The sequence below is a fragment of the Carcharodon carcharias genome, chromosome 3 (assembly GCF_017639515.1).
Source record: "Carcharodon carcharias isolate sCarCar2 chromosome 3, sCarCar2.pri, whole genome shotgun sequence".
Lineage (NCBI taxonomy): Eukaryota > Metazoa > Chordata > Chondrichthyes > Lamniformes > Lamnidae > Carcharodon > Carcharodon carcharias.
This window is the reverse complement of record NC_054469.1, coordinates 122,009,220-122,034,621: the sequence shown is the minus strand read 5'-3', so window position 1 is coordinate 122,034,621 and position 25,402 is coordinate 122,009,220. Positions and strand designations below refer to the sequence as shown.

General features: G+C 44.2%; 1 protein-coding gene across 1 annotated transcript in view; it reads left to right on the top strand.

Moving 5' to 3' along the window:
* vwdel (von Willebrand factor D and EGF domains-like) overlaps positions 1–25,402 on the top strand; it is a 242,783-nt gene that overhangs the window by 172,816 nt on the left and 44,565 nt on the right. The window contains exons 26-30 of the mRNA XM_041183982.1: positions 8,180–8,275; positions 10,277–10,372; positions 19,888–19,983; positions 22,291–22,386; positions 23,214–23,309. Of these exons, the coding sequence (XP_041039916.1) occupies positions 8,180–8,275; positions 10,277–10,372; positions 19,888–19,983; positions 22,291–22,386; positions 23,214–23,309 (480 nt within the window). The remainder of the gene's footprint in view (positions 1–8,179; positions 8,276–10,276; positions 10,373–19,887; positions 19,984–22,290; positions 22,387–23,213; positions 23,310–25,402) is intronic.

Here is a 25,402-nt window from a genome sequence, read left to right as displayed (position 1 = left end):
CGCCAGTGGCTTCTGTCAGGGCTGCACAGGTGACCTATGTGGGATATCACAAGCCTCCACCTAAAAATACATCCAGGTGGTCACGGACACCGTCTTCACTAAAGCATACAACTTTGTGCATTTCGCCCGGGACCAGCAAAGCCAGGATACAAGAGCGCTGGGATTTGCCCAGATTTCAGGTTTCCCACAGGTACAGGGTGCCATCGACTGCACTTACATGGCACTCAGATCTCTGCATCATCAAGCAGCCACTCTGTCAACAGCAAGGGTTTCTGCTCGCTGGTATGCAACCACCACAAATGCATCCTGCAAGTCTATGCATGGGTCCAAGGGAATATCCACAACTCCTACATCCTGAGCGGGTCTCAGATCCCTGACATCTTCCAGGGTCCACTGAGGCTGCAGGGTTGGCTCCTCAGGAACAAGGACTACCCACAGAGGATGTGGCTGATGACCACCCCTATAGCAGCCTCAGACTGCAGCAGAGAGAATGTATAACGAGGGTCATGCTGCAACTCGCACCTTGGTGGAGCAAACCATTGGGATGTTGAAAGTGAGATTCCGGTTCCTGGACCGGACTGATGGAGCCCTGCAGTATAGTCCACAGAGGGTGTCACGCATTGTCATCACTTGCTGCGCCCTTTACAACCTGGTGCTGCAACAGGGAGAGGAGCTGGCTAGGGTGGAGGTGGAGGAGCTGGACGTCTCCTCTAATGAGGAAGGCATCAACAGGATTGAAGGTAAGAATGCTTGCAATGAGGTCATCACATTGGCCAGACAAGGAAGGCGCACATGGGAGGACCTCATAGCTGCTAGATTCGTGGAGGATGATGATGGCATGCAGTGAGGATGCACCATAGATTCTCACATTGCAACTGTGAGCGTTTGACTCCAGTCTGGTTGAGAGCAGCACACGTACCCTCTGTGATAAGGCTCCTGTCATGGAGATGCAGTACAGGCCCTAATAGTTGCTAGATTTCAGGAGGATGATGACAACGTGCAGTGAGGAGACACCATAGATCTTCACATAGCATGTGTGAATGTCTTTCTCCTGTCTGGCTGAGGGTAGCTCACTTGGGCTCTGTGATCAAGGTCATATCATGGAGGCGCAGCTGTGAGATTTTGAATGCACCTGATCCTTTGTCAGCCTTCAGCACCTGACCCTTCAGGAGCACAGCATCCCTGGTCACAGATGCTGAAGAATTGGGGGAGCCAACCCCACCTGAAAGGTGCTGAGAGCACACAGAGGGAATGACGGAACTTTGTGATGCCTGTCCACGACATTCTGGCAGCAATAACAAACACTATCGAGGTGCAGGCATCAGTAATGTGTCCAGGGAGTGTGAAGCCAGACCATCATTTTGGTCTGAAGGTTATGCACTGCACAGGGAAGATGTCCTGGACTGAGACACCTGCCTTTATTTTGTGCAGTGGTTTCACATCTGAGTGACACAAACACTGCTCATCTTAACAAGGAGCCAGAGGCAAGGAGACATTCTTGGAAGTTTATTTACAATAGTGAACATTATGTACAAGTGATTAACACCTGTGCCACCTGGGCAACGACATCTTCTATAACTAACCCTGCCGCTATATCTTGGTGTTCCCCAACATCCACAGCGGAGGTGGAGGCAGCCTGCTGACCGCTATACCCCGTCTGTGATGACCTTGATAGGCATCCTTTGGAAGGCTGAGACTTGGAGGGCCCCAGCCTGCTTTCGGGGTCCTGCTTTGTGGCAGTGGCATCCTCCTCGGTCTGTGGAGCTGGAGCTGCTGGGATCACAGCAAAAGAAGATTTTGGCTGAGCCAAGCACTCTCAGAGTCACCTAGATGGAAGGCCCTGGGGTATGCACCTGCTGATCCTCCTCCCTAGGGATGCCCAAGGGCCCCTGGCTGACTCCTTGAGGAGAATGGGATGCTAGAGTGAGAGCAAACTGCCCTGCACCTGTCTGCATTTACACTGTTAGAGAGCGACTGTGGCATCAGTGATGGAGTTCAGCCCGTGCAGCAGTGCAGAACCGATGTCCTAGACCAAGGTCTCCATGGTGGTTGCCATCCTACAGTGTTGACTTCGATGCGTTGGCATACCGGCGCTATCACCTCAGACTGAATGCGGACAGATTCCGCCATTGTGCCTTGCAATCTGACATCCTTACCTGATGTTCCTGGGCTGCCTTTGCAGCTCCAGCAACTGAGGTATGACTGAGTCCAGGGGCTCGTTATCTGAGTCGGACACAGCAGATTTCTGGCCTCCAGCAGTCCTCCAAGTGCCAGAAACCTGGGAGGCCCCTGCTACCGCATGCTGTGGATCAGACAGTGTGACATGCTCACTGAATTGTGACTCCAATGCTAATCTAGAACTCGGTCCCAATGAGTTGTGTATCTCTGTGCTGGTGGAGGGTGTGGGTGAGCGCTGTGATGGATCTTCAATTGCGGTTCCAGCGAATTCCTCTTCTGAGTTGTCTTTGGGGCTTGATTGGAGGACCTGGGCCGTGGACTCCATCAACTGTTTGGCAGATGTGCCTGCAAAAGCAAGGAGAGATAATTAGTGCATGGCATTGGCCTGTGAAACAGATCACATCACTCACAGCATGGTTGCCTGCTACATGTTGCACTGCTGGATCTTCACTTGGTAGGGCACTGCCAACCTCACCGTCAGCACAAGAACTGTCCAATTCTTCACCAGCCAGCTGTATTACTCTATTTTCAAATTCTGTTAGAACCATGATGTCAGGCATTCCTCCACCAGACTGCAACGTCTCCCTCTTGTTGTGTGCCAGTTTGTTCTGCATGAATACAGATAGAGTGTAAGCAGGGTGCCTACCAGGCCAGATGATAGGGATGCCTGGTATGTGTGGTGGTGAATGGTGCAATGGACAGGACGAGGACAGTGACGTTTGTGAGAGAGTGAATAGTGATGTCCCTTGAACCAGCAGTTTGAGGGCCTGTGGATGTGTGATGGGTTTGTGAGTGTTTGAGTTGAGAGTGATGTGAAGAGTGACTTATCCAGGCAAAACGAAGGAGATGATTCGTCCTATTTCGGCGCTGGTGGCTGTTCTGTTTTTCAGGGCGTTGGCACTGACCAATGCTGCCACCGCATCCCAAGCCAGATTGTTGATGTTGCTGCCCCTCCTGTGGCCAGAGCGGACTTAGAGAATATCATGGCGGGCATCCAGAAGGCATTCCAGGAATGATAAACTGGGGGGCTGCAGTCTTCTTGCCTTTCACAGCCACGTCTTCTGTGCAGCTGTTCTCGGCTGGAAGCACTGAGAGGCGTGCACGCAACTGTACTTTAAATATGGCCCGGCATGAGGAGGCAGCCAGGTGACGGTGTGGTGGGTGAATGAGAGCCCGCCCACCATCAAACAAACATGTTTCCTGGGAAAGCATGATTAACGAGGCAGGTTTGGGATGATACGGCATGAAAAGCCGCCTTTTCCCACCTGCTACCACACTTAGTGCAAATCTGGGACGATTCCACTCTATGCCCCAAACCCAACTTCAGAAGAGCACCTGTGAACTTTTACATTTTACACAACAATAATCCTGATGGCCTCTCTGAAGGGCTTGCTGAATCAATGCCAATTATTTCTAAAGTTGGATGGGCTCTCACTATTAACCAGCCTGTGCCTACAACTTCATTCCTTATAAAACTTGTACAGCTGGAAGGGACAGTTCTGAACAATCCAATGGACCTGAGTTGAAAGCCTGTCAGGCCCCATGTCAAAAATGTTAATTATTTTTCAAAAACCTAGACCTGGTATCAATCAAAGCTGTTGGATTGACATATAAACCCAGCTGGTTCACTGATATTGTTATGGCCAGGAGAGGAGGGGTGAAATGACTGCCCTATTCTCCCACTCCATGTTTGACCATAACAGGGTTCTCTCTAAGAGTTTAGAGAGGATGTGCTTTACCAATTCTGTAAGTGTCCCACTATTTATGCATCAAAGCTGTAGAGAATTACTCGGACAAGTTTTCTTAGGTTAAGCAAAAAATGAAGTAAGTTTATTGAAACAATTCCCAAGTTAAGAAAATAAGAAAAGCGTGAAACTATTCATACGGTCACCCATATTTGTCTGGGCCCATGCACACACAAGTGCAGATGGCAGGATAAGAGGATAGACTTAAGGATTTTACAATCCATGAAAGAAAAGGAGTATAGGGTTAGTTGTTCCTTGATTGGTTTTGATGCAGTGATTCAACGCTGTAGCCATTTAGCTTAACTGTTTTCCTAGATGAATTATACTGAGCAGATCTCCACATTTTAAAATATCCCAGTTCACAGTCATTTTCTCCTCAGGCTGGTTACTTCACATAGCCGGATGCAGTACTTCCACAAAAAGAGAGAGAAGGCACATGGCTCCAACAGCCCCTTTCAATGCAGCATTGTCCTTTTCACTTCTTCCTATCTCCTGCTTGACAGGAGTTCTCTTGAAATATCTTGCCAGTTACATACTGCAAAGTGGCTTGATTAGTTCATGCCTACTGCAGTTATTGTCTCAGAAGAAGTAATTGAATTTTGATGTCTCATCTCAGCAACAGTTTCAAAGTCAAAATGTGGTGTGAATATTCAGGAGATTGGGTCTCTCACACTCCCCAGGTGGTTGATTGTATGCCTTCATTCCAATTATTTTGTCGAATGTGAAATTTTGTTTTGTAGCAGCTTGGCCTGTCTGAGCTATTTTGTTATTTAAAAAAACGCAATTGTCTGTGTAGGGTTCCACTTTAAAAGCCAGTCAGTGAAAAACATCAGAAATAATGGGCAGAATTTTCCAGTTGGCATGCAGGGGCGGGCCCCACACGTCTGCACGTAAAATGACGTGCAGTGATGTCAGGCGAGCGACTCGATGTCATCAAGAGCCATCGCGATATTTCGCTGGGCAGGCGCGCGATCATTTCCAATGCACGCCTGCCATTAATTAACGAGCCACTCAAGGCCCTTGTCTCACCAATCGACGCCGATTTTTCTGCGCCCATGTGATCTTCGGGTTGGCGCACGGGCGCAATGGGCAGGGAGGTTGGACACGTTTGTATTAACCTCATCCATGGGCCGGATAAGAGGGCTCACTGGGGTCGAGAGTGTGCACTGTCAAGTATTTATGAAAGCTTTTGAAACTTGCCTGTGTAATCTGCCGTACTTCAAAACACATATCAACTGCTTTTACTGGACTATTAACCTTCAGGTCAACACTCTGCAGCGAGCAATCTTTTCTGGGCCTGCAGGTTTCAGGAAGCCTTCGCTTAGCCTGGGAATGGGAGCTGAACTGTCCACTGGAGGCAGCGCCTCTGAGGAGGAAGGGAGGGCAAGAAGGGGGAGAAAGCCAGGAGTGCACATTCAGCCTCCACAGGAGCCACCTTTGGGAGGACAGGCGCAGGCATAAGGGGCGCAGGGCCAAGAGGTAGTCCAAGGCGGAAGGGGCCGCAGAAGACGCCACTATCCTGCTGCCAGTGTATACAGGCGGCGAAGCAGCTACCTCAATTTGACTGAGGTGCAGGGCCGAAGGAAGCTCCGTCTCTCAAGGGAGACAGTCAACTATATCTGTCAGATGATAGGGCCTGAGATCGCCACTAACTGTGTGGGTGGACACCCCGTGCCAGTGACTCTGAAGGTCACAGCTGCCCTCAACTTCTGAGCCTCCGGCTCTTTCCAGGGTTCAGTGGGTGATCTTTGCAGTGTCTCCCAATCAGCGCACTCCCAGGAAGCCTTGACAGGTCTCCTGGAGTAGCCTCTCCACAAGGGTCGCCACTCTCCATGGAGGGCGCATGGCACTCGGACATGTAACTCATTGCTTTGGCGATCGTCCATGTAGACTCCTCCACCATGGAGACCAAGCCCAGCATAGCTGCATGTATCTCCCCCAGATGCTCTTGCACACTCGGCCACATTTCCTGCTGCGTCGTGGATGACTCCAGAGGCACATCATCAGGCACCGACTGAGCATGTGCCTGGTCCCCTGCAGCCCTCTGACTGCTGGCGCCTTGGGCACTCTCTGTCTCTGCCAACTCCTCCAGTGACTGTGAAGTGCCCTCTCCACTGTGCCCCGGGACACTAACCGATGTTCGAATTCCCACCGAGGTGTTAGTATCTACACTGGTGCCTGCCTCACAGAGATGGTGTGACACTGGTGAGACTTCAGGGCCCTCAGGTGTGAAAGGGGGCTTCTGCTGCTCCAACGATGCTGAAAGGAAGAACAAGGACAGTGGATCAGTTAATGTGGAGACAGTGTCAAAGTGCATCCCTGTTCCCTGGACCATTGTGCGCTCATCCTTCCATAACCAATGGCCAAGCCATGTTGCAAAATTAAATCAATTAATATTCAGCAGTGCTATGGCTGTTGGGAGAACAATGCTGACCTCACCGTTGGGCATAAATACCTGATCGTGGCACCGAACCGCACTGAAACTAGTGGACCTTGGCGCATGGCGCCTCTCCAGATCCAGGGCCTCCTGCTCGATGCAGCTAAAAATGGCGATCTGCGCCTGGCTACCGCCAGTCCTCGCACGCTTTGCCACGTTATGAACATTCTTCTCCTGAAAATGAGAGACGAGCATTGACTAATGCAAATTGCACATGGACTCCCTTCGTGCACGGCCCACCCCATCCAGAGTGGGACATTGCAGGGCTCTAGTGCCTCTTCACTCCGCTGCTGCCGAACACTCACACAAAGATGCTTGACCTGCTACCCACCCCCCCACCCCCACCTTGGACACATGCTGCCTACATCACATTAGGCACCACACAGTATATCCTTCCATAGCAAGGAGGCACAAGCACATGGAGGGCAGAGTGTAGCAGATGGTTTGTTGCCACGCCATCTTGAAGCTTCCCTCCCAGTCATCACTCTGACTTGGACATGTCCTGGAGTTCAAACACACCGCCTAAGTGCAGCTCCTCCAGATTGCCCCCAAACCAGTCAGGTGGGACTCAGTGTAACATATGCTGCGGGGGCAAAACACAACTCTTCATCACCCTCACAGGCTGACCTCAGCATGGGCAGTATCTGCTGGCCCACCCAGCAAAGGACAAATGCCGTAAATGATTCAATGCAGTCACTACACTCAGACATGGGGGGATGGGGGGGTGAGCAGCAGGGGGAAAAGCCAACCTGCTGGGTTACATGACCAATGCCAACATGGTTCTCACCCTGCCAGAGCACAACAAGTCGTTGAAGCGCTTGCGACACTGGATCCAGGTACACATCAACATGTCGTGGGAGCTCACTGTCTCCACCACCTCCTCCTAGGTACGCTTCGTCATGTAGGGGGGCCTCCTCCTCCTCCCATCCTGGGGGACCAGCACCTCCTGCCGTGCTGCCACCTCCTCGAGGAGGGCAGCAAGGCAGTCATCTGAAAAACTAGGGGCACACTGGCCCCCACCCTACCCTCCGGACTGGCCTGCTCACCAAAAGCCCTCTGGTAAGCCCTTCCACTTGCCATTGTGAGCAGCCTTGCAAAAGGCTGCCAGCGCTTCATATAAACAGGCCACCAGGTTGCCATTGGACCCGGCGGACAGTACACTCCTGCCACCGCCTGCCCATTCCCGCTATCCTCGGGAGTCACGCACTACGCTGGGCGAGCCTTAATTGGCCGGCCTGCGTAAAGTGGCAGCACGGACCCGATCACGGCGGCGATCGGGTCCGGACCTGCCTGCTCCCACTCCGCCCCTCCCACCAACCAGAAAATTCAGCCCCATATCATTGTGAGACAATGTCCTTTAGGGAACACAGCTTGCTGTCCTTATCTGACCTGGCCTTGCCAATAATCTGCATATCATAGGAACAGAAGAAGGCCATTCAGTCTGTCGAGCCTGCTCCGCCATTCAATACGATCATGGCTGATCGAACATTTCAATGCCTATTACCTACACTATCGCCATAATCCTTTACGTTATTGTTAATCAGAAATCTATCAATCTCTACCTTAATCATACTCAATGACTGAGCTTCCATGGCCCTTTGGGGTAGAGAAAATGTAAAAGAAAGTTTCCTTAAATCATGGTAAAGTTTTTTAAGTTGTCAAAAAAAAACTTTGCTTCATGTTTTTGAGTTGCATTTGGTGAAAGGATGGTGTGGTATCTTCATGTGCTAGTTAGTCTCAGTTTCTACTTCTTTAACTATGGTAATCATATAATTCAACATTGAATGCCATTATCCTAAGCTTTTCTATGCCTTTATAGCAATGTGCAGATATCCATGTGGAAGGAATATGGAATGTTCTGCGCCAAATACTTGTCGCTGTAAACCTGGTTACACTGGATACAGCTGCCAAACTGGTAAGTATAGAGCTAATGTATGGATATTGAAAACAGTGCTCTTAACTCCTTTTAGCGCTCACTATATGGATTAAATGCTTTTTGCCATGAGTAGAGAACACAAGTTGCCTTGCTTATTGTTGCTGAATTCTTCAGAAAAACAATCCAGAGCAAGAATTTCACCACATAGATTTTATTAAAACTCTTGATGAGGCAATGTTTTCTTGATTATATGAAGGTGTATTTTGGGTATGTTAAAAAATTACTTTTTAATCATGTAATGTTTTTAAATATATTAATACTGTACCTTTACTATAATTTTTTTTAATTAGGGATCCAGTGTTATGGCACAGCAGATGGTAAATGCTAAGTTGCTCAAATCCCAGAGGAAAATTTGAAACAACTGTTTTGCCATTTGTATTTTGGTTTCGAGATGCCTGCCCTGAATTCAGTAGTAATGAGTCCACCGAGTCTTAGAAGGACTTATGAAACTAAATTAAACATTTATTAATGAACAAAATCATTTTAAGCGCATACATAGGCTTACAAATTACCATTATGATAACTCCTAGCTCCCCTAATTAATCTAACTCCCTGTTACACCTCCATTAAGGCAAAAGTAAAATCAAAATAGTTTTTAACAGACCCCGACAAAGCACACAATACCCTGGACAGGGATATTCACAGTGAATTCTCTTAGCTTCAGTTACTACAGGCAGCAGCTTGGCACATAGAGGCTGGAGGCTTTTCACACTTGTTAGATCTTAGAATGCCTTCTTACCTTACACATAACTTCATCTTCTTTATACATGTCTGCCTCTTTTTAATGTAAATCCCATTGTTTTAATATGTCTTTGGACTTTACTTTTCTAATAATAAAAATCTTTCATAGTACCAATTTTATCAGTAAATGTTGGGAAAAATAAGCACATTGTTTGGTTTCTTCTGGCTAAGTGTAACATTTAATCCTGTCTTTGAAATTCATGATTACTCTGATTTATCTCAAAATACAAATTTTCCCTTTATTCCTCACATTCTAAAATTTCAGCCATGTTTACTTATTGAGCATTTCAAACCTCGCTTTTCTTCTGATACATTAAAGCCTTCAGAGCTTGGCCTAAATAGCCAAGTGGTTATGGTACTGGGCTTGTAACCCCAAGATCAAGAGTTCAAATCTCACAATGGCAAACTATGAAAAAACAATGTATAGTTGTGTGAGAGTCACAAAATAGCTTACAGCCTTCAGACCAGCTGTCTTTAATTCAATTAAGTCCCACACACAAACACACTATCCAGATCCCACTATTCCTACTTTATAATAAATCGCAATAAGCTTATAAAAATTATATTTTCATGACAACCAGACAAATTATAAATTATATTGAAGGGATAAAAAATGAAAGATACATTCCTTCATCAAAACATGGTGTTTGGTTATTGAGTATTTTACATAATTCATTAAGGAGAATACTACATTGATTATCCCATAAAGTTAAAGAACAATAGGTGCCAAAAATCTGTGGGCAGTGGGGGTGAGTTGATGGGGAAGGGAAGATAAGGTATGCCTGTTTGAAAACATCACTTTGACACAAACAAAATTCACTTGGACAGGGGCAGGTCCTATGATTTAAGTGTATTCAGCAGACTAGGGATAAACATCTGGACCACCCTGCATTCTTGCCAAAGGGGCAGGAAGTTCAGTTGAAAAGTCTGAAGTCAGAGGCCTAGTGATTGCCAGGCTCCCAGACCACCATTGACCATCCTCCCTTTTCCTTTGCAATTCCATCTGATGTAAAATAGCAGTAGAAAAGATTGTGAAATAGGACAGTGAGGTCTACCACTATTTCATCTCCTTGACCTGATGAACAGGGGGATGGGTGGGTTCAAAGTATAGTGTTCATCATCTTGCTAAATTGTATCCAATGTAGCACTAATAATACTTAATCTGTTATTTTACTTTCCCTGTATAACTCTGCTGCTGGATTGCAAATATAATGTTGCCATGATTTTATTTAACTAAAGCTATATGTCGCCCTGACTGTAAAAATCGTGGGAAATGTCTAAAACCTGATGTTTGTGATTGTCCACCTGGATATGGAGGATCAACCTGTGACAAAGGTAATTTGAGCATCATACTGCAGATGTGACAGAATCATATGCCGTGATAGCAACCACATTTCACTCTTGCAAATTTTGCATAGATAAACTCTGCTTGTTCCAGCTTTATATCATATGTAAAGTTTATGGTTTGAAACAGAAGCTAAAAAATGTTTAATGAGCCCTGAACTTCTGCTGGGTTTTCTCAATCTTGCTCCATAACTTCAGAGAAACCCTGGGGAAATGGCACCAACACCTGCTTTTACCTGATTATAACATTTCTTGAGGGGTTCCACCAATTACCAATTGAAAATCTCCCATTGAAATTCTAAGCGGTGATATATATGAAATTGTGTTTACAGGCATCACCACTTTCATTGTCTGCTCCTATCCCAGGCAGCTGCCAATATTGGGCAAAAGATGCTGACCATTTGCCATTGCTATAGATATCAATTACAGAGGTGCAGCTTAATCCATATTAAATACAACTATTTTGGGCAGTTGAAACAGCTGTTTGGATTTAAAATGCACAAATGTAAGACAAGACATGCGTTTAAATGTTAGTTCTTATGTGAAAATTGTAAGTATTATCAGCTGCTAATGGAAAATAGTTGTTTCTAAAAAATTAACAATATTTCTTGGTACAAGGCACACCCCCGTGGTAAAGATCCATTTTTCAATCAGTTCATATTTCCTCAGAAATGGATTCTGGTGCCTTGAAGGTCATAGTGTTTTTGGCTTCTGTGACATTTTTCCACAGGACTTATTACTAGTTTTTTGTGGGAAGGGGTTTTGCTTCCATGGTTTCCGAGGACAGAAAACACATTAAAAAAATACCTATGTTTGCATAAGGAATGAGACACCTTTGTTGAATACTGTTAGTAATTTGAACTTGGAAATGCCATTAGATAATTAGGAAGTCAGGGCTAGTTGAATCTACATGCAACAACATAAATGATGCTCATATAATTAAGTCCTGGGGGAGAATTTTCTCAACGTCGGGGGGGGCGGGGGGGGGGGCGTTGGGCAGGAGAGGGCGCATGCGGGCGCGCAGCCATTCGCCACCCGCAATCAGCTGGGTGCCGCCATTTTACACACCCGGAAGCGCTGAGCATTTCCTGTGCAGGTCGGGGGAGCAGGCTGAGTCAGGGCCTGTGCTGTCTCATGCATGTGCGCGGAAGAGCGCAGAAATCTCCCTGAGGAAAAGAGCTGCCTCAGCCAGATTAATTTGATATCTAAAAATTTTAATAAAGATTTGTCACATGAGCTGGGACATGCCAATGAATTTTATTAAAACATTTTAGTAAACTTTAAAAACCTTCATGAAACCTCATCCTGCCTGTGGATATTTAAATGGCCTTAATAGGCCTTTGACAGTTTGGCGGGCACGCAGCCAACTCCGGTGCGCACACGCCGAACTGAAAATCTAAATGACGCGCGGTGACGTCGGTACACACACCCAACGTCACCGCGCATCATTTTACACGTCCTCGCCCCTGCTCACTGACCTGAAGATTCTGGCCCTGGTATAGTAATGTGCCATCATGATATATCAGCCACCATATATAATGGCCAAGTTGTATTCGCAGCTGAGAACAGTAGCTGGGTTAGATGAATCGTAGTCAAGAAGTACAACGTTTGTAGCAGGGGTTGAAGACAATAACTTCATCTTTCCAATATTTAGCTGGAGGAAATTGAAGCTGAGCCAAAACTGAATGTCAGACAATCTGACAGCACAGTGGCCAATGGCAGGAGAGCATTCGAGGGAGGTGAGAGTGAGTATCATCAGCACATATATGAATGCTGACTGCATGGCTGAGGATGATATCTCCAAGGGACAGTATGTAAACAGGATGATATAAGAGTCAAAAATGCACCAAACTGTGCTCCTGATCAGCTGGGCACTGCCATTTTACGTGGGCGGGCCAATTAAGGCCCGCCTAGCGTGACGCGTGCGCAGAAGTGCTGTGCACTTCCTGTGCAGGCGAGGTGGTGGGGTTGCCTGAGTTGGGAATGTGCTCTTTCATACGCACGCTGATTGTCTTAATTGCTTTTTGACAGGCCTTAATAGGCCTGTGACAGTTCGGTGGGTGTGCAGCCGATTCGGCTGCATGTCTGCCAAAATGAAAACCTGAAGGCAGAATCTTCAGTTCGGCAAGCGGGCCCTGCCACTCGTGATCCACGCAGCGCAGGCTGTAATTGACCCACCCACTTGAAATCATGGTGTGGAGCTGATCACAGGCAGTGGTTGGCTTCCCTGCCAAGCACCTCCACCAAGGGCAAAATCCTGCCCAAAAATAGGGAAGAAAGCAAGTTGTGAAGAAGATACAAAGAGCCTACAAAGGGATTTAGGTAGGTTAAGTGAGTGGACAAAAATTTGGCAGATGGAATATAATGTGAGAAAATGTGAGGTTGTCCATTTTGGCAGGAAGAATAGAAAAACAGGATATTATTTAAATGGAGAGACTACAGAATGCTGCTGTACATAAGGATCTGTATGTCCTTGTACATGAATCATCAAGGGCTGAATTTTCGATCCCGAGTCGGGCACACAAAGTCAGGAAATTTCCTGACTCATCACACCCGACTCAGGAGAAAGTGAGCTGACATTCGAATTTTTGTTCTGACCCCAGAAACAGTGTGGAGGTAGCCACAGGGGCTGATGGGTTTAAGAGGCCTGCCTCGGTGCTCTGGGGCTTTGTCTCAATTGTAATAAAAACAATAAAACAAAAAACACCCCTCTAGTCCTCACCCCTAACCACCCCCCTCACCTCTTACACACTCCCCATACCCCATCCATGCCAACTCATGTCCCCAACCACTCCCCCATAGCTGCCATACGCTCCTTGCCAACCTATGCCTGTCTAACCACTTCTCATGACCCTGTGCCAATGCAGTGCCAACTCATCCCAACCCATATCATCACCATGGCTCTTTACAGCTCCAATGTCAACTCATGCCAACCCACTCACCCACATGGCTCTTTATAGCCCCCATGTCAATTTGTACCTCCACTCACCACTCTTCACACTTACACCCTTCATGCCAACCCACTCAGTATCCACCATGGGCAGACCTCAGGAGCCTTGCTGAGCTGAAATTAAATAAATTTCTGAGTATCTATTATAGACTTAACTTTTTAAAAAAAAATAATTGATAAAAGCCCATTCAATTAATTTAAATATCTTCAATTACTTATGAAAGCAAACATTTGTATTCATAGCTCCACATCAAAGACAAGCGATCTGTTTCTGATCACTTGGACTGTGAATCAAACTACAAGTTTACAGGCCCCTCACTATGATAATGATAGTTTGTGGAAGCAGTCAAGAAGTAATACTATAAGAATAGCACTTAGGCTTATGTCAATCAGATCTATTGAAGTTGCAAGCACCATTTTTTTAACTGCGGCTGGTTGTTTTCTAAAATTTAAAGGGAAGGGATTTAAATTACTTGACAGCTTGATGGTTCCACAGATCTTATCCACTTCTTATGCATATCCTTGTCTATTCTTAACAATTCCAAAGAGCTACCTTACCTCTCCAAAAGGTTACCTTAGGTCTGCAAATAAGTCTGGCAGGTTTAAATCTTTTCTTCAACTGTCTAAAGCCCAAAAGGGTGATAATTTTGAAACATATAAGATTCATAGGGGGTTTGACACGGTTGATGCTTGGAGGGTGTTTTTGGAGGATCATTTTTCAGAAATGAAAATTGCTTCCATTTGAAGGCAAGTGCACTTTTAATTGTGCAGCTGCCTCTGTGAACAGCGAATTTGTGAAAAACACCCCATCCTCATCCTCATCCTCTACCCCTGCCCCCAACCTCACTGTGAAAATGGTGGGTGTCAGATTTGTGTACAGGACCTCTTGATTCCAGACACTGGCACCATTTTGGCTTATGTATGGAGCCTTTCCGTCTTTGTAAAAACTTCAGGCCAAGAAGTCAGCATGTAGGTTCAGCAAGTAATTAGGAAGGAAAATGGAATGTTGGCCTTTATTGCAAGGGGGATGGAGTATAAAACTAGAGAAGTTTTGCTACAACTGTACAGGACATTGCTGAGACCGCACCTAGACCACTGTATCTCCTTTCTTAAAGAAGGATATACTTGCATTGGAAGCAGTTCAGAAAAGGTTCATTTGGCTGATTCCTAGGATAAATGGGTTGTCTTAAGAGGAAAGGCTGAGCAGGTTGGGCCAATGCTAATTAGGGTTTAGAAGAATGAGGGTGATCTTTTTGAAACATAAGATTCGGAGGGGGTTTGATAGGGTAGATGCTTGGAGGATGTTTCCTCTTGTGATGGAATCTAGAACTAAGGGGCACAGTTTAAAGATATGGGGATAAGATAATTAGCAATGTAGATACAAACTTAGCTGAAAAATATGAAGAAAAGAATAATAGTCAATGAATGTTTTTCAGGCAGGAGGAAGGTTTGTAGTGGAGTTCCCCATGGGTCGGTATTGGGACCCTTGCTTTTCCTGATATTTATTAATGATCTAGATCTTGGTGCGCAGTGGACAATTTCAAAGTTTGTAGTTAATATGAAGCTTGGGATTGTTGTGAACTGTGAGGAGGATGGTGTGGAACTTCAAGAGGACACAGACAAGTTGATGGAGTGAGCTGATAGGTGGCAGATGAAGTTCAATGTGGAGAATTGTGAGGTGAAGCATTTTGGTAGAAAGAACATGGACAGACAATATAAAATAAGGGGTGAAATTTTGAAGGGGGTGCAGGAGCAGAAAGATTTGTGGGTGTACATGTGCATAGATCATTGAAGGTGACAGGACAGGTGGAGAGAGCAGTTAACAAAGCATTTGGTATCCTGGGCTTTATTAATAGAGTCATAGAGTACAAGAGCAGGGAGGTTATGCTGAATTTATATAAGATCCTCGTTAGACCTCAGCTGGAATATTGTGTATGGTCCTGGGCACCATATTATAGGAAGGATGTGAACACATTGGAGGGCATGCTGAAGAGTTTTCAAGGTACCAGGGATGAGAAACTTCAGCTATGAGGATAGATTGGAGAGGTTGGGGCTGTTTTCCTTAGACACAAAGCTGAGAGACGACTTGATAGAAGCTTTCAAAATCATGAGGAGGCTGGACAGAGTAGATAGGGAGAAGCTGTTCCCACCCATAAAAGGATCAAGGATGAGAGGACACAGATTTAAAGTGATTTGTAAAAGAAGCAAATGTGACATGAGAAAAAACTTTTTCACACAACGGGTAATTCAGGTCTGGAATGCACTGACTGGAAGTGTGGTGGAGGCAGGTTCAATCGAGGCATACAAGAGGGCATTAGATGCTTATTTGAATAGAAAGAATGTGCAGGGGTATGGGGAAAAGGCAGGGCAATGGCACTGGGTCATAATGCTCATTGGAGAGTCAGTGCAGACACAATTGGCTAAGTGGCCTCCTTCTGTGCCATTAAGATTTTGTGATTCTGGGTCTTCCATTTAAGATGGAGATAAGGAGGAATTTCTTCTCTCAGAGGATCATTAGTCTTTGGAATTCTCTTCCATAGAAAGCCTTGGAGGCTGAGACATATATTCAAGGTTCAGTTAGCCACATTTTTGATTGCCAAGGGAGTTGAAAGTTATGTGGGGCAGGCAAAAGAGTGCAGTTAAGGCTCCAGTCAGATCAGCCATGGTCTTATTGAATGGCAGAGCAAGCTTGATAGACCAAATGGCCTACTCCTGCTCCTATTACTTGTGATCAGTGTCCTTATAGATGGTAAAAGGGGTTTACTGTTAGCCCCTAAAAATACACAGAAGGTAAGTTTTCTTTTAATTCATTTCAATTCCAGTCAAATTTTATTTTTCATTCGGAAATCAATTGCTGGTAAAATCCATGTTGTCTTGGTGCAATGCCATCTCCGTAAATTTAACAAAAAAATACTGCGATCGCTGTCACTGTATCAAAACAGAACATTGTAACCACCCAAAAAATTACATCAAAAATTTCTGTTGCACCTTTACAGCCAATTAAATATTTGCACTCTTGTAGTGGCTGTCATTCCAAAGCCCAGTGGTGTGCATCTAGATCATTCTTCCTTCTCAGTAACCTCTCGACTGGCTCAACACCAAGGGGATTGATTTTTATCTCCTCGTTGGTTCTTTGTCAAAAAGCATTGTCTCAAGCTGATGAAGGCCAACTGCAGCTTGTCCCCTTGGCACCCAGGTACTGGTCCACACCTGGCAAAGTACACATACTCGTCAACGTCCATGTTAAACTGTTTTATGCTCCTGTGGTAATCTGCTTGACCTCAGCATCTAGGAGCACCTAGCTGAGATGTAGAGAGGCATTTGCACGTGGACATGCAGGTTGTTTGAGCTGCTCTGCCCAGTGACACCTTCAGAATTTGTGATATCGCCAAATATATGAGAAAATTAATTGGGAAAAATGGCCCTGAGTTCAGAACTCCATAGTAAATGTCTTGCCAGTGTTTATTTGTCCCTAAGCAAAAACAACCATTGTATCCTTCCAGATCCGAATCAACGATGAGTCCCCCAGTGAGATTGTCCCATTGAACAAAACCCAGCCCTGTTCATGGCACTAGTTGAAGTCGGTGTACAGCAGACTGTTCCCATGTGTATTGGCTTGCAGCAGGTCCATTGCCGCCTCAGCTTCTCGCTCCAGCTGACTGCACGGTCACGTCTGACACCACAGAGGCTAAGAATCATACAATGAGTAACTCACCTCCTGACTCCCCTAGCCTGTCCACCATCTACAAGGCACAATTCAGGAGTGTGATGGAATACTCCCAACTTGTCTGGATGAGTGCAGATCCCACAACACCATCCAGGACAAAGCAGCCCACTTGATTGGCACCACATCCACAAATATTCACTCCCTCCACCACTGTCGTACAGTAGCAGCAGTGTGTACCATCTACAAGATGCACTGAAGGAATTTATCAAGGCTCCTTCGACAGCATCTTCCAAACCCACAACCTCTACCATTTAGAAGGACAAGGGTAGCAGATAGATGGGAACACCACCACTTGGAGGTTTCCCTCCGAGTCACTCATCATCCTGACTTGGAAATATATCACCGTTCCTTTACTGTCGTTGAGTCAAAATCCTGGAGCTCCCTTCCTAACAGCACTGTGGCTGCACCCACACTACATGGACTACAGCGGTTCAAGAAAGCAGCTCACCACCACCTTCTCTAGGGTAATTAGGGATGAGCAATAAATGTTGGCCCAGCCATCGAAGCCCGCATCCCATGAATGAATTTTAAAAAACAGCATGCCCTCCAATTGATCGCGAGGTGTATAGGTTCAGGAATGGAAGTTGACTTTTACTTTGAACATGCATAGAAAATATCAAGAGAAAAGCTTGAATTTTATTGGTAGGCAAGGTTTAAAGTCTCTCTTGGAGGTGAGTTCTGAGATGGGATGGCCATTTGGTCAGGCGGGAGGGTCCAGGGTGGGGACATTGCCGCCTCCCCCAATTAAGTCCAGGATGGGAAGGCATGCAAGTAGCCTTCCTGCCCAGACACCAATTGAGGCAATTGATGCCCACTTAAGGCCCTCATCCCGCCACCACTGATATTCAACCAGGGCGGGTGGGGGACTCGCCATGCTGGGAGACTGAGAAGCAAACCCTGTCAGGTTTCCTTGCGGCCTAGTTGAGGTGGGGTGCTCTCTTGTTCAAAGACACTCAGTGTCTGAGTAAGGGACCTGGCATTGGGGAGGTTGATAACCACCGTCCTTTTCTCCACACCCCCACCCTGAGACTCTATCTCCATGACTTCCATCCGTCATCACTTGCCTTTTTCCAGGGATCCCTGATGAACCCTGTTGAAAACCTAATTGAATTGCTAATGGCAGCTAGGTTGCACTGTCAGTAATGGAGACCTGCCAGCTTCTAATTGGCTGACAGCTCTCGGGGATGGGTTATTCCACCAAACTGGGGGCATGATCTGCTATTAAAAACCCTGTGGAGGAAGGAGAACCTGTGAAGGTACCAGTTGTCAGTTAGAGACTTAATTCACTCGGGGTTCCCAGAGATCGGTTCGCCAGTTTTGGTGACAGGCATCCCCTCCCCCCACCCACCCCCCTCTCCTGGCCCTCATTAAGTTCCAGTTGATGTGTGTAATGAGACAAGAAGAGAATTTTTAACCAAGATGATAAACAATTCCATATAACAAATCATCTATAGCTAATGTATTAATGTATGAACCTAGATGATCAGTGTCAATTAGAATACACATGGGGCAGGATTTTTCGCTGGACGTGTGGGTGTGTGCCTTATACCCCCGAGTGTGAAATAAAGCACGTTGATGTCAGCTGAGCGTGCACTCTCACGATAGTTAGGTTGGCAGGCGCGCACTGGAGCTGGCAGCGCACCCGCTGACAATTAAAAAGACATCAAGTTAACAATTGTCCTGAATTTTTCACTGCCCATTCAACTTAGTGGTTGACAGGCAAGTGAAAAGGCCAAGTGGGTGGGATGAGGTTTCCTAAAGCAAATTAAAATAAAATAAGAATTTAACACTTGAATTAAAAACATGTCCCTGCTCATGTGACAGAGTCACATGAGCAGGGACATGTTTTATGACATTTTTATTTAGTGCAATAGTTTTTTCAAACAACACTTCATCTCCCTGAGGCAGTTCTGTCCCTCAGGGAGATTGAAATGCTCTTTCACGTGCAAGCGCGATGTTTGTGCTAGCACTCCCCCCGCATAGGTAGCGCTGAGTACTGCCGCTTGCGTTCCACGCTGAGAGGGCCTTAATTGGCCCGCCCATGTGAAATCATGGTGTGGTGCCGATCGTGGGCAGCGGTCTTCCCATCTCTCTCTCTCTCTCTCTCCCCACACCCCCCCCCCCCCCCCCCCCCCCCCCCCCCAACACCACCACCACCACCACCCCCACCCCACTGCACCCCCGCCAAGGGTAGAATTCTGCCCATGAGTAAAATACTTCAATCCAACAATACAAGAGCAAACCAAAGTGAGCTCCTGTAATGCCCTTATGGCTAACAGCATTGCCAACATAGCAGTAACCACAAAGGCCCCTAGATCCAAGGTTTGATTCCTTGTCCACAGTGGACAGATCTCAGCTGGACATGAAGTTCAGGTACTACAAGTGCCTATGCATTAGTGGGCAAAGGATAGTAAAATCAGCCAGAGTTAATGCTTGTTATCTAGCACCTCCTGTTGGAAAATATGTGTTAGGTATTTGATAAATTGCCCAAGTCCACAGCGGAATATTGGTCTTTTGTTGAGATACTGGATGGATGTTTCCCATCGACGGATCTATGTAGCAGTCATTGATAGGAAGAGGGTTTTCCTTTTTGGCCAGAAATCCATCTCACAGTTTATTTCTGGATCTATTACGGCTAGAGTAAGCCTTTCTAATCCATGCCTGGGAACATGAATACAAAGGCCAGTTGTTTGGGCGCAACTACTAGTTTATGCTGCATTGGGACTTTGCTATCATTGAGGAAAGAGGAGAAAGATCACTTGCTTTTGCTGCTTCTTAACACAGATACAGAGTGAAACTCCCATATTGAACGATGCTCTTTGATTGCAGCTTATTGTGAACCAGCATGTCAACACGGAGGAACCTGCTTGGCTCGAAATCTCTGCACCTGTCCCTATGGTTTTGTTGGACCACGATGTGAAACAAGTAAGAGAATTTTACTATAATTTCAGTATATCCTGATTTTTAAGTTTATGCTGCTGTCATCTGTAGATTTTTATAACATTTCTTACAAATAAAGAGAACAGAAGGATATTATTTATTGGTACTTCAGCAAGGTTACAGACATGATGGGCCAAATAGTCTCCATCTATGCTGTAACCATTCTAAGATTCTACTGTTTTGATACAGTATCACAAAAGAGTTGGTCCATAATGTAACGAGGAATAAAATAGGTTGACAGTTATTGAAGTTGATTCGCAACTGGCTGCATCAAAGGAGACAAGATGGTCATGTGTGGACTTGGAAGTGATGGAAGTGACTAGCTGAATGCTTCAGTGATCCATATTGGAAGCTTTGCTATTTGTATTGTATGTCAATGCCTTGTAAGTGTAAAACTTTACTGATGACACAAATGTGATGCAGGGTTGCAAACAATAGCATTCTGATCGAGTGAAGAGGGATCCAGATGGATTGGAAAATTGAACTAAGAAATGGCAAATGAAATTCAATAGCAACAAATGCAAAGTGATGAGATTATGGAAGAAGAATAATCATTATGAACTGAAATTGATTGTCCACGTGATACAGCATGGAAAAAGAATCTGGATCTGTTGATGAGCAGATCATTGAAACAACCTGCACAATGTGTGGCAGTAGTAAATAAAGCAACTGACATATTGCACAGTGCATGGATTGGAGTATAAATTCATAGATGTGATATTGAGCATAGTATAGGGCATCAGTCCATTCCTATTTGGAGTATTCTGTTCATCTTTAGCCAACATATTACAGGAAGGACATTGTAATGCTAGAAAAGGTGTCGCAAAGGGCTGCATATCAGATACCGGACTTCAGACATCTGTATTACAAGGAGAAACTACGAAACTGAGTTTTTTTTCTGACCAGAGAAAAGACCAGAAAGGATCTTAATCACATATCTGAGATGCTTAAGGTTATTGGCAATTTTAACCCTGAGAAACTGTTCGCCATGACAAAAATAATCTGAGGGTAAGGTGAATAAATACACATTTCATTCACATAGAGTGGTGATAATTCGGATAGAATCGTATAGGGAGATGATATTAGATAATTCAGAGTTGAAGAGGCATTTGAGAGTAGAGTGGAGGTGGCCCTGTTGGCATGGAATAGTTAATCAAGATATTTGGTCCATGCTTCTCTACACTTTGGGATGCAGTTTCCATTAGGGTGCATTTAACCAAAATCATCCAAACCAATGCAAAGGATTGAGAAATTTATAGCACAATTTATACCCAGCACAAATCAAGTTTCTGATCTTTGCACTGGTTTCAAAAACATCGCACTGGAAGCAGACCCACCCAGAAAATTGTCACATCCCCAGATCAAATTAATCAGCATGGCGAGGGTACGCTTATTTTGCCCATTTCTGGGCCTTTGCAGAGTCTCTTACAATTAAGCTGTTGTTTTAGATGCAAGGATAGGCAACTTTGAAAAGTTTTTTAAATGTTAAGTGTTTAATTTACTAAGAAACTGCCTGGTCTACACCAATGAAATGAGTAAATGGCTCTGTTCTTGTTTAAAAGTTATTTTCAGTTACTTAAAATCAAGTTTTTTACAGTACTAGACACTCTAATTAAAATTGCTTCATTTTGAGTGATTGAACCCATTTTCAGCTTTATTAATAAAACTTCACTAGATTACTACTCTTAAATATATCAAGTAATTTCTTTAATGCAAGAAATTAAAATTACATTCTAAAAAGTTGCCTAATTACACTGGTTTATGGCAGATTTTATGTTTGTGATTATGCAACCAAAATCATAACTTCACTTTGAAAAAGCAGTACAATTTGCACCTGGCTTGCTGGTCATGCACAAAGTGGAAATTTAACCCCTTTGTGTTCTCCATTAGAGACAAGGCACATCGTTCATAATCAGAGATGGAAAATAAAATACAACTCAATGTAAGACAAATTCTAATGTTGAAAGAGCTAATTGCTGTGATTGGAATCTAGTGGAGGCACTTGTGAGGACATAGATTTGAACATTTTCTGCTGAGGCTGTAGTCATCGCTGCATACATCAACAGCACTAAAGCAAATGATACTCGTAATTGCTTAAATTTATATTCTTGCTCCTCCAAAGTAAATTTGTTCTCAATTGCATACATCATATGCACTTTGCAATTGGAAACCTCATCAGATGCACAATATAAATGATTGTAGAAAATGTGCACCTCCTGTTGAAAGACTCATTTTTATGTAGTATCTTTAGATAAATGCTTATCTATTTATCTGTTATGTCTATACCTGTAGTGGTTTGCAATAGGCACTGTGAAAATGGTGGTGAATGTGTCTCTCCCGATGTTTGTCAGTGCAGATCTGGCTGGTATGGTCCCACATGTAACACAGGTAAGGAAGAGGATTACTTATTCCATTAATGTTTCACACTTCCCTATTATTTTATGTTGCATGGTATAATATCACAATGCTTCACTGATTGCACCTTCTTAAATTGTGACCTACAGCAATTGAAAGCCTGAGTTTATTTAAACAATACTGTATTTTTTCAATAAGTCAAAATAGATCTGCACACAGCAGGGCTATGCCATTACCAGTTAATTGATTCTAATAACAGGTTCTATGACAAAAATTACTTCAAGACAGCCTCAGGACAGTTCACAACTTCATCATTAACCAAATGAACCACTAATGGATGGTATTTCTGCAGCATAATCCCCTAAAATGTGGAGTGACATGAGATTTTTTTTTGCTGCATGTTCTTTTAAAAAACATTCATTCAATTATTCAAGTTTTAAGTTTCACCTTTAGGACCCACCTGTTCCCTTTAAAGAGGAGGGAAGTCTCCAGGAGTACCTTTATTCAAATGTTTTGTTGTGTTTCAAAAAACAACTGTTGAGAAAAATGATTGGCTTTTTTAAACAGATTTGTTACCCTGCTTTATTTTGTGAGGTGATACAAAGCCAAAGAACCCTGGGGAAACGATCTTACACAGGCACACAAAAATATGAAGTAATTACTGAGTATCCGTATGGAAAAAATGCAGTCTTTGTGCTTTATTCAGAGTTTCAGAGCCCATGTAATAACCAAACTGTTACAAAATCTTGGACTGGAATTCTCTTCCCTGTTGCTGAATCTTTTACATTAGTTTTCATGACAATATTTTTACATTTCGAGTTTTTTTTCTCTCTCTCTTCTCCCTCTCTGAATGTGAGCAGCTGTTTGCAGCCCTGTATGCCTGAATGGTGGGACGTGTATCAGACCCAACATCTGCATGTGTCCGAATGGATTTTTTGGATCACAATGCCAAAACGGTAACATTTTAGAAATTACAACCATTCAAGCAATATATTGCGTATAAAACATTATTAGTTAAAGCCACATAAAACCATAATAAACTACTTGAATGTTTCCTTGAATAAAGTAGGAAGTGTCACCAGTTGTAAAGACAAGTACCAGAGGAGAAGCAATTTACTGGGTTAGTTAGAAGAACGATTTAGATTTAGATCCAGTACAGAGAAATTAGTTGGAATCTTTGGTAGATTAAAGAAAAGACTAAAATATACTTAAATGCAGACTAAAATAATTTTGACTCAGACCGCAGAGCAGTTGCATCTTAGTTTAGATTTTTAAAGATAAATAAGATCAAGTCAAATCAAAAGAGGTATGTTTTGCCATTATTCCTGTTCTCATAGGGCAAATGTTTTAGCTTGGCGGGCAGGCATGTGCCTGACCTGCTCAAGGGAAAAATGACGTGTGTTGACATTGCGCAGTTGGGTGATATTTAGTTTGGTGGGCAGTCGCCAGCTGACAATTAAAAGGCCTGTAAGGCCATTAAATTATCAATTAACTTGAATTTTCTGCTGCCTCATGGTTGGCAGGCAGGCGAAAAGGCCAAGTGGCCTTTGCACTTTTTAGGAAACCTCATCCATGGGTGGGATAAGGTTTCCTAAAGCAAATAAAAATAAAATAAACATTTCAAATCTTACTTAATAACATGTCCCTGCTCATGTGACAGAGTTACACGAGGGGACATGTTTCATTACATTTTTAATTTCTTTTTTTTTATAACTCTTCATCTCTCTGAGGCAGCCCTGTACCTCAGGGAGGTTATGAATCGCGTACCCATGCGCATGCGCAAAGTTCACACTCGCCCTCCTCCCCCCTGCCCACATAGGTAACGCTCAACACTGCCGCTCACTTTTCACACTGGGCGAGCCTTAATTGGCCCGCCAGTATGAAATCGCTTTCCGGCCCTGATCGCAGGTGGCAGGCAGCTGTCGGCTTGCCGACCACCCCTGCCGAGCCCGCCCAACAAGGGTGAAATTCTGCCCATATAGTCCTCTCTGCCCTGCCATAATGTCTGTGCAGTGGAAGTAAAATATTTCCTGAAGCCTAAGAAGGAAATATATAGAAAACAAGTGGATGGTAAAGGAAATGTTGAAACTCAAAAAGAAGATGGTGACAGTCCTTTGTGTTTATAGAGGAAACTGAAAGAAGAACTGGAGAAGTATGAAAGGACATGGAGGGAAAACTAATAGATATAGAAGTATGTTAAAGGGAAAATAAAAGAAAGGGAATAATAAGAATTAAAAGATAAAGGTGGGATTTTAAGAAAATAGCAGGAATTATACAAAAGGATTGGAAGGATGTGATTGCTGCACTTTAAAAATGAGGAGAAACATAAGCTAGTAATTTTCATGATTCACACTTTGAAACTCTTTCTAATTTTGAGTACGATTATATGTCAGGATTGCAGTATTCATACACAAATGTGCTAAGAATTATAAGTAAAGTTGGAGAACTGGGAACATTAATTTAGATCAGAAGAACATGTAGCCTTGATGGAAACTTGGCCTCAACTGGAAGGCCTGGGAAATAACTATTCCCAGGCATAACATTTTTAGAGGAGCTAGCTTTATTAATAAAGCACATGACTTATACCATGCAAAGGAACATTTTTATTGATGGTTATGGCCAGACAGAATCTCTCTGGGTATAGTTAAAACATTATAAGGTAATATTAGAAGTATATTATAGACATTAAAAGTTGAAAATAAACCAAGGATGAGATCTTTAGGCAGTTTAGGAAAGTTTGCAGTTGCTGTAATTGGGAAAACTTCAACTGTCTTCAGGTGCACTGGGAAAAACAAAAGTTTGCGGTCAAAAGGGGGAGACCTTAGAAAGCATTCAGGACTTTTGCTTTAATTTGCACGTAAAGATCCAGTACTAAATCTGTTTCTGGAGAATGAAACAGCTCAAATACGTTACCAAAAGATGAGAGAAAAAGTTACGATAAACTAATTAGGTTCATGTTGAAAATGAAAGAGCAGTCGAAGATAAAGGTGTTGCACAGGAAGGAAAAGGACCTCCCACCCAGATTAATTTATTTAAAAAAATGGCAGGT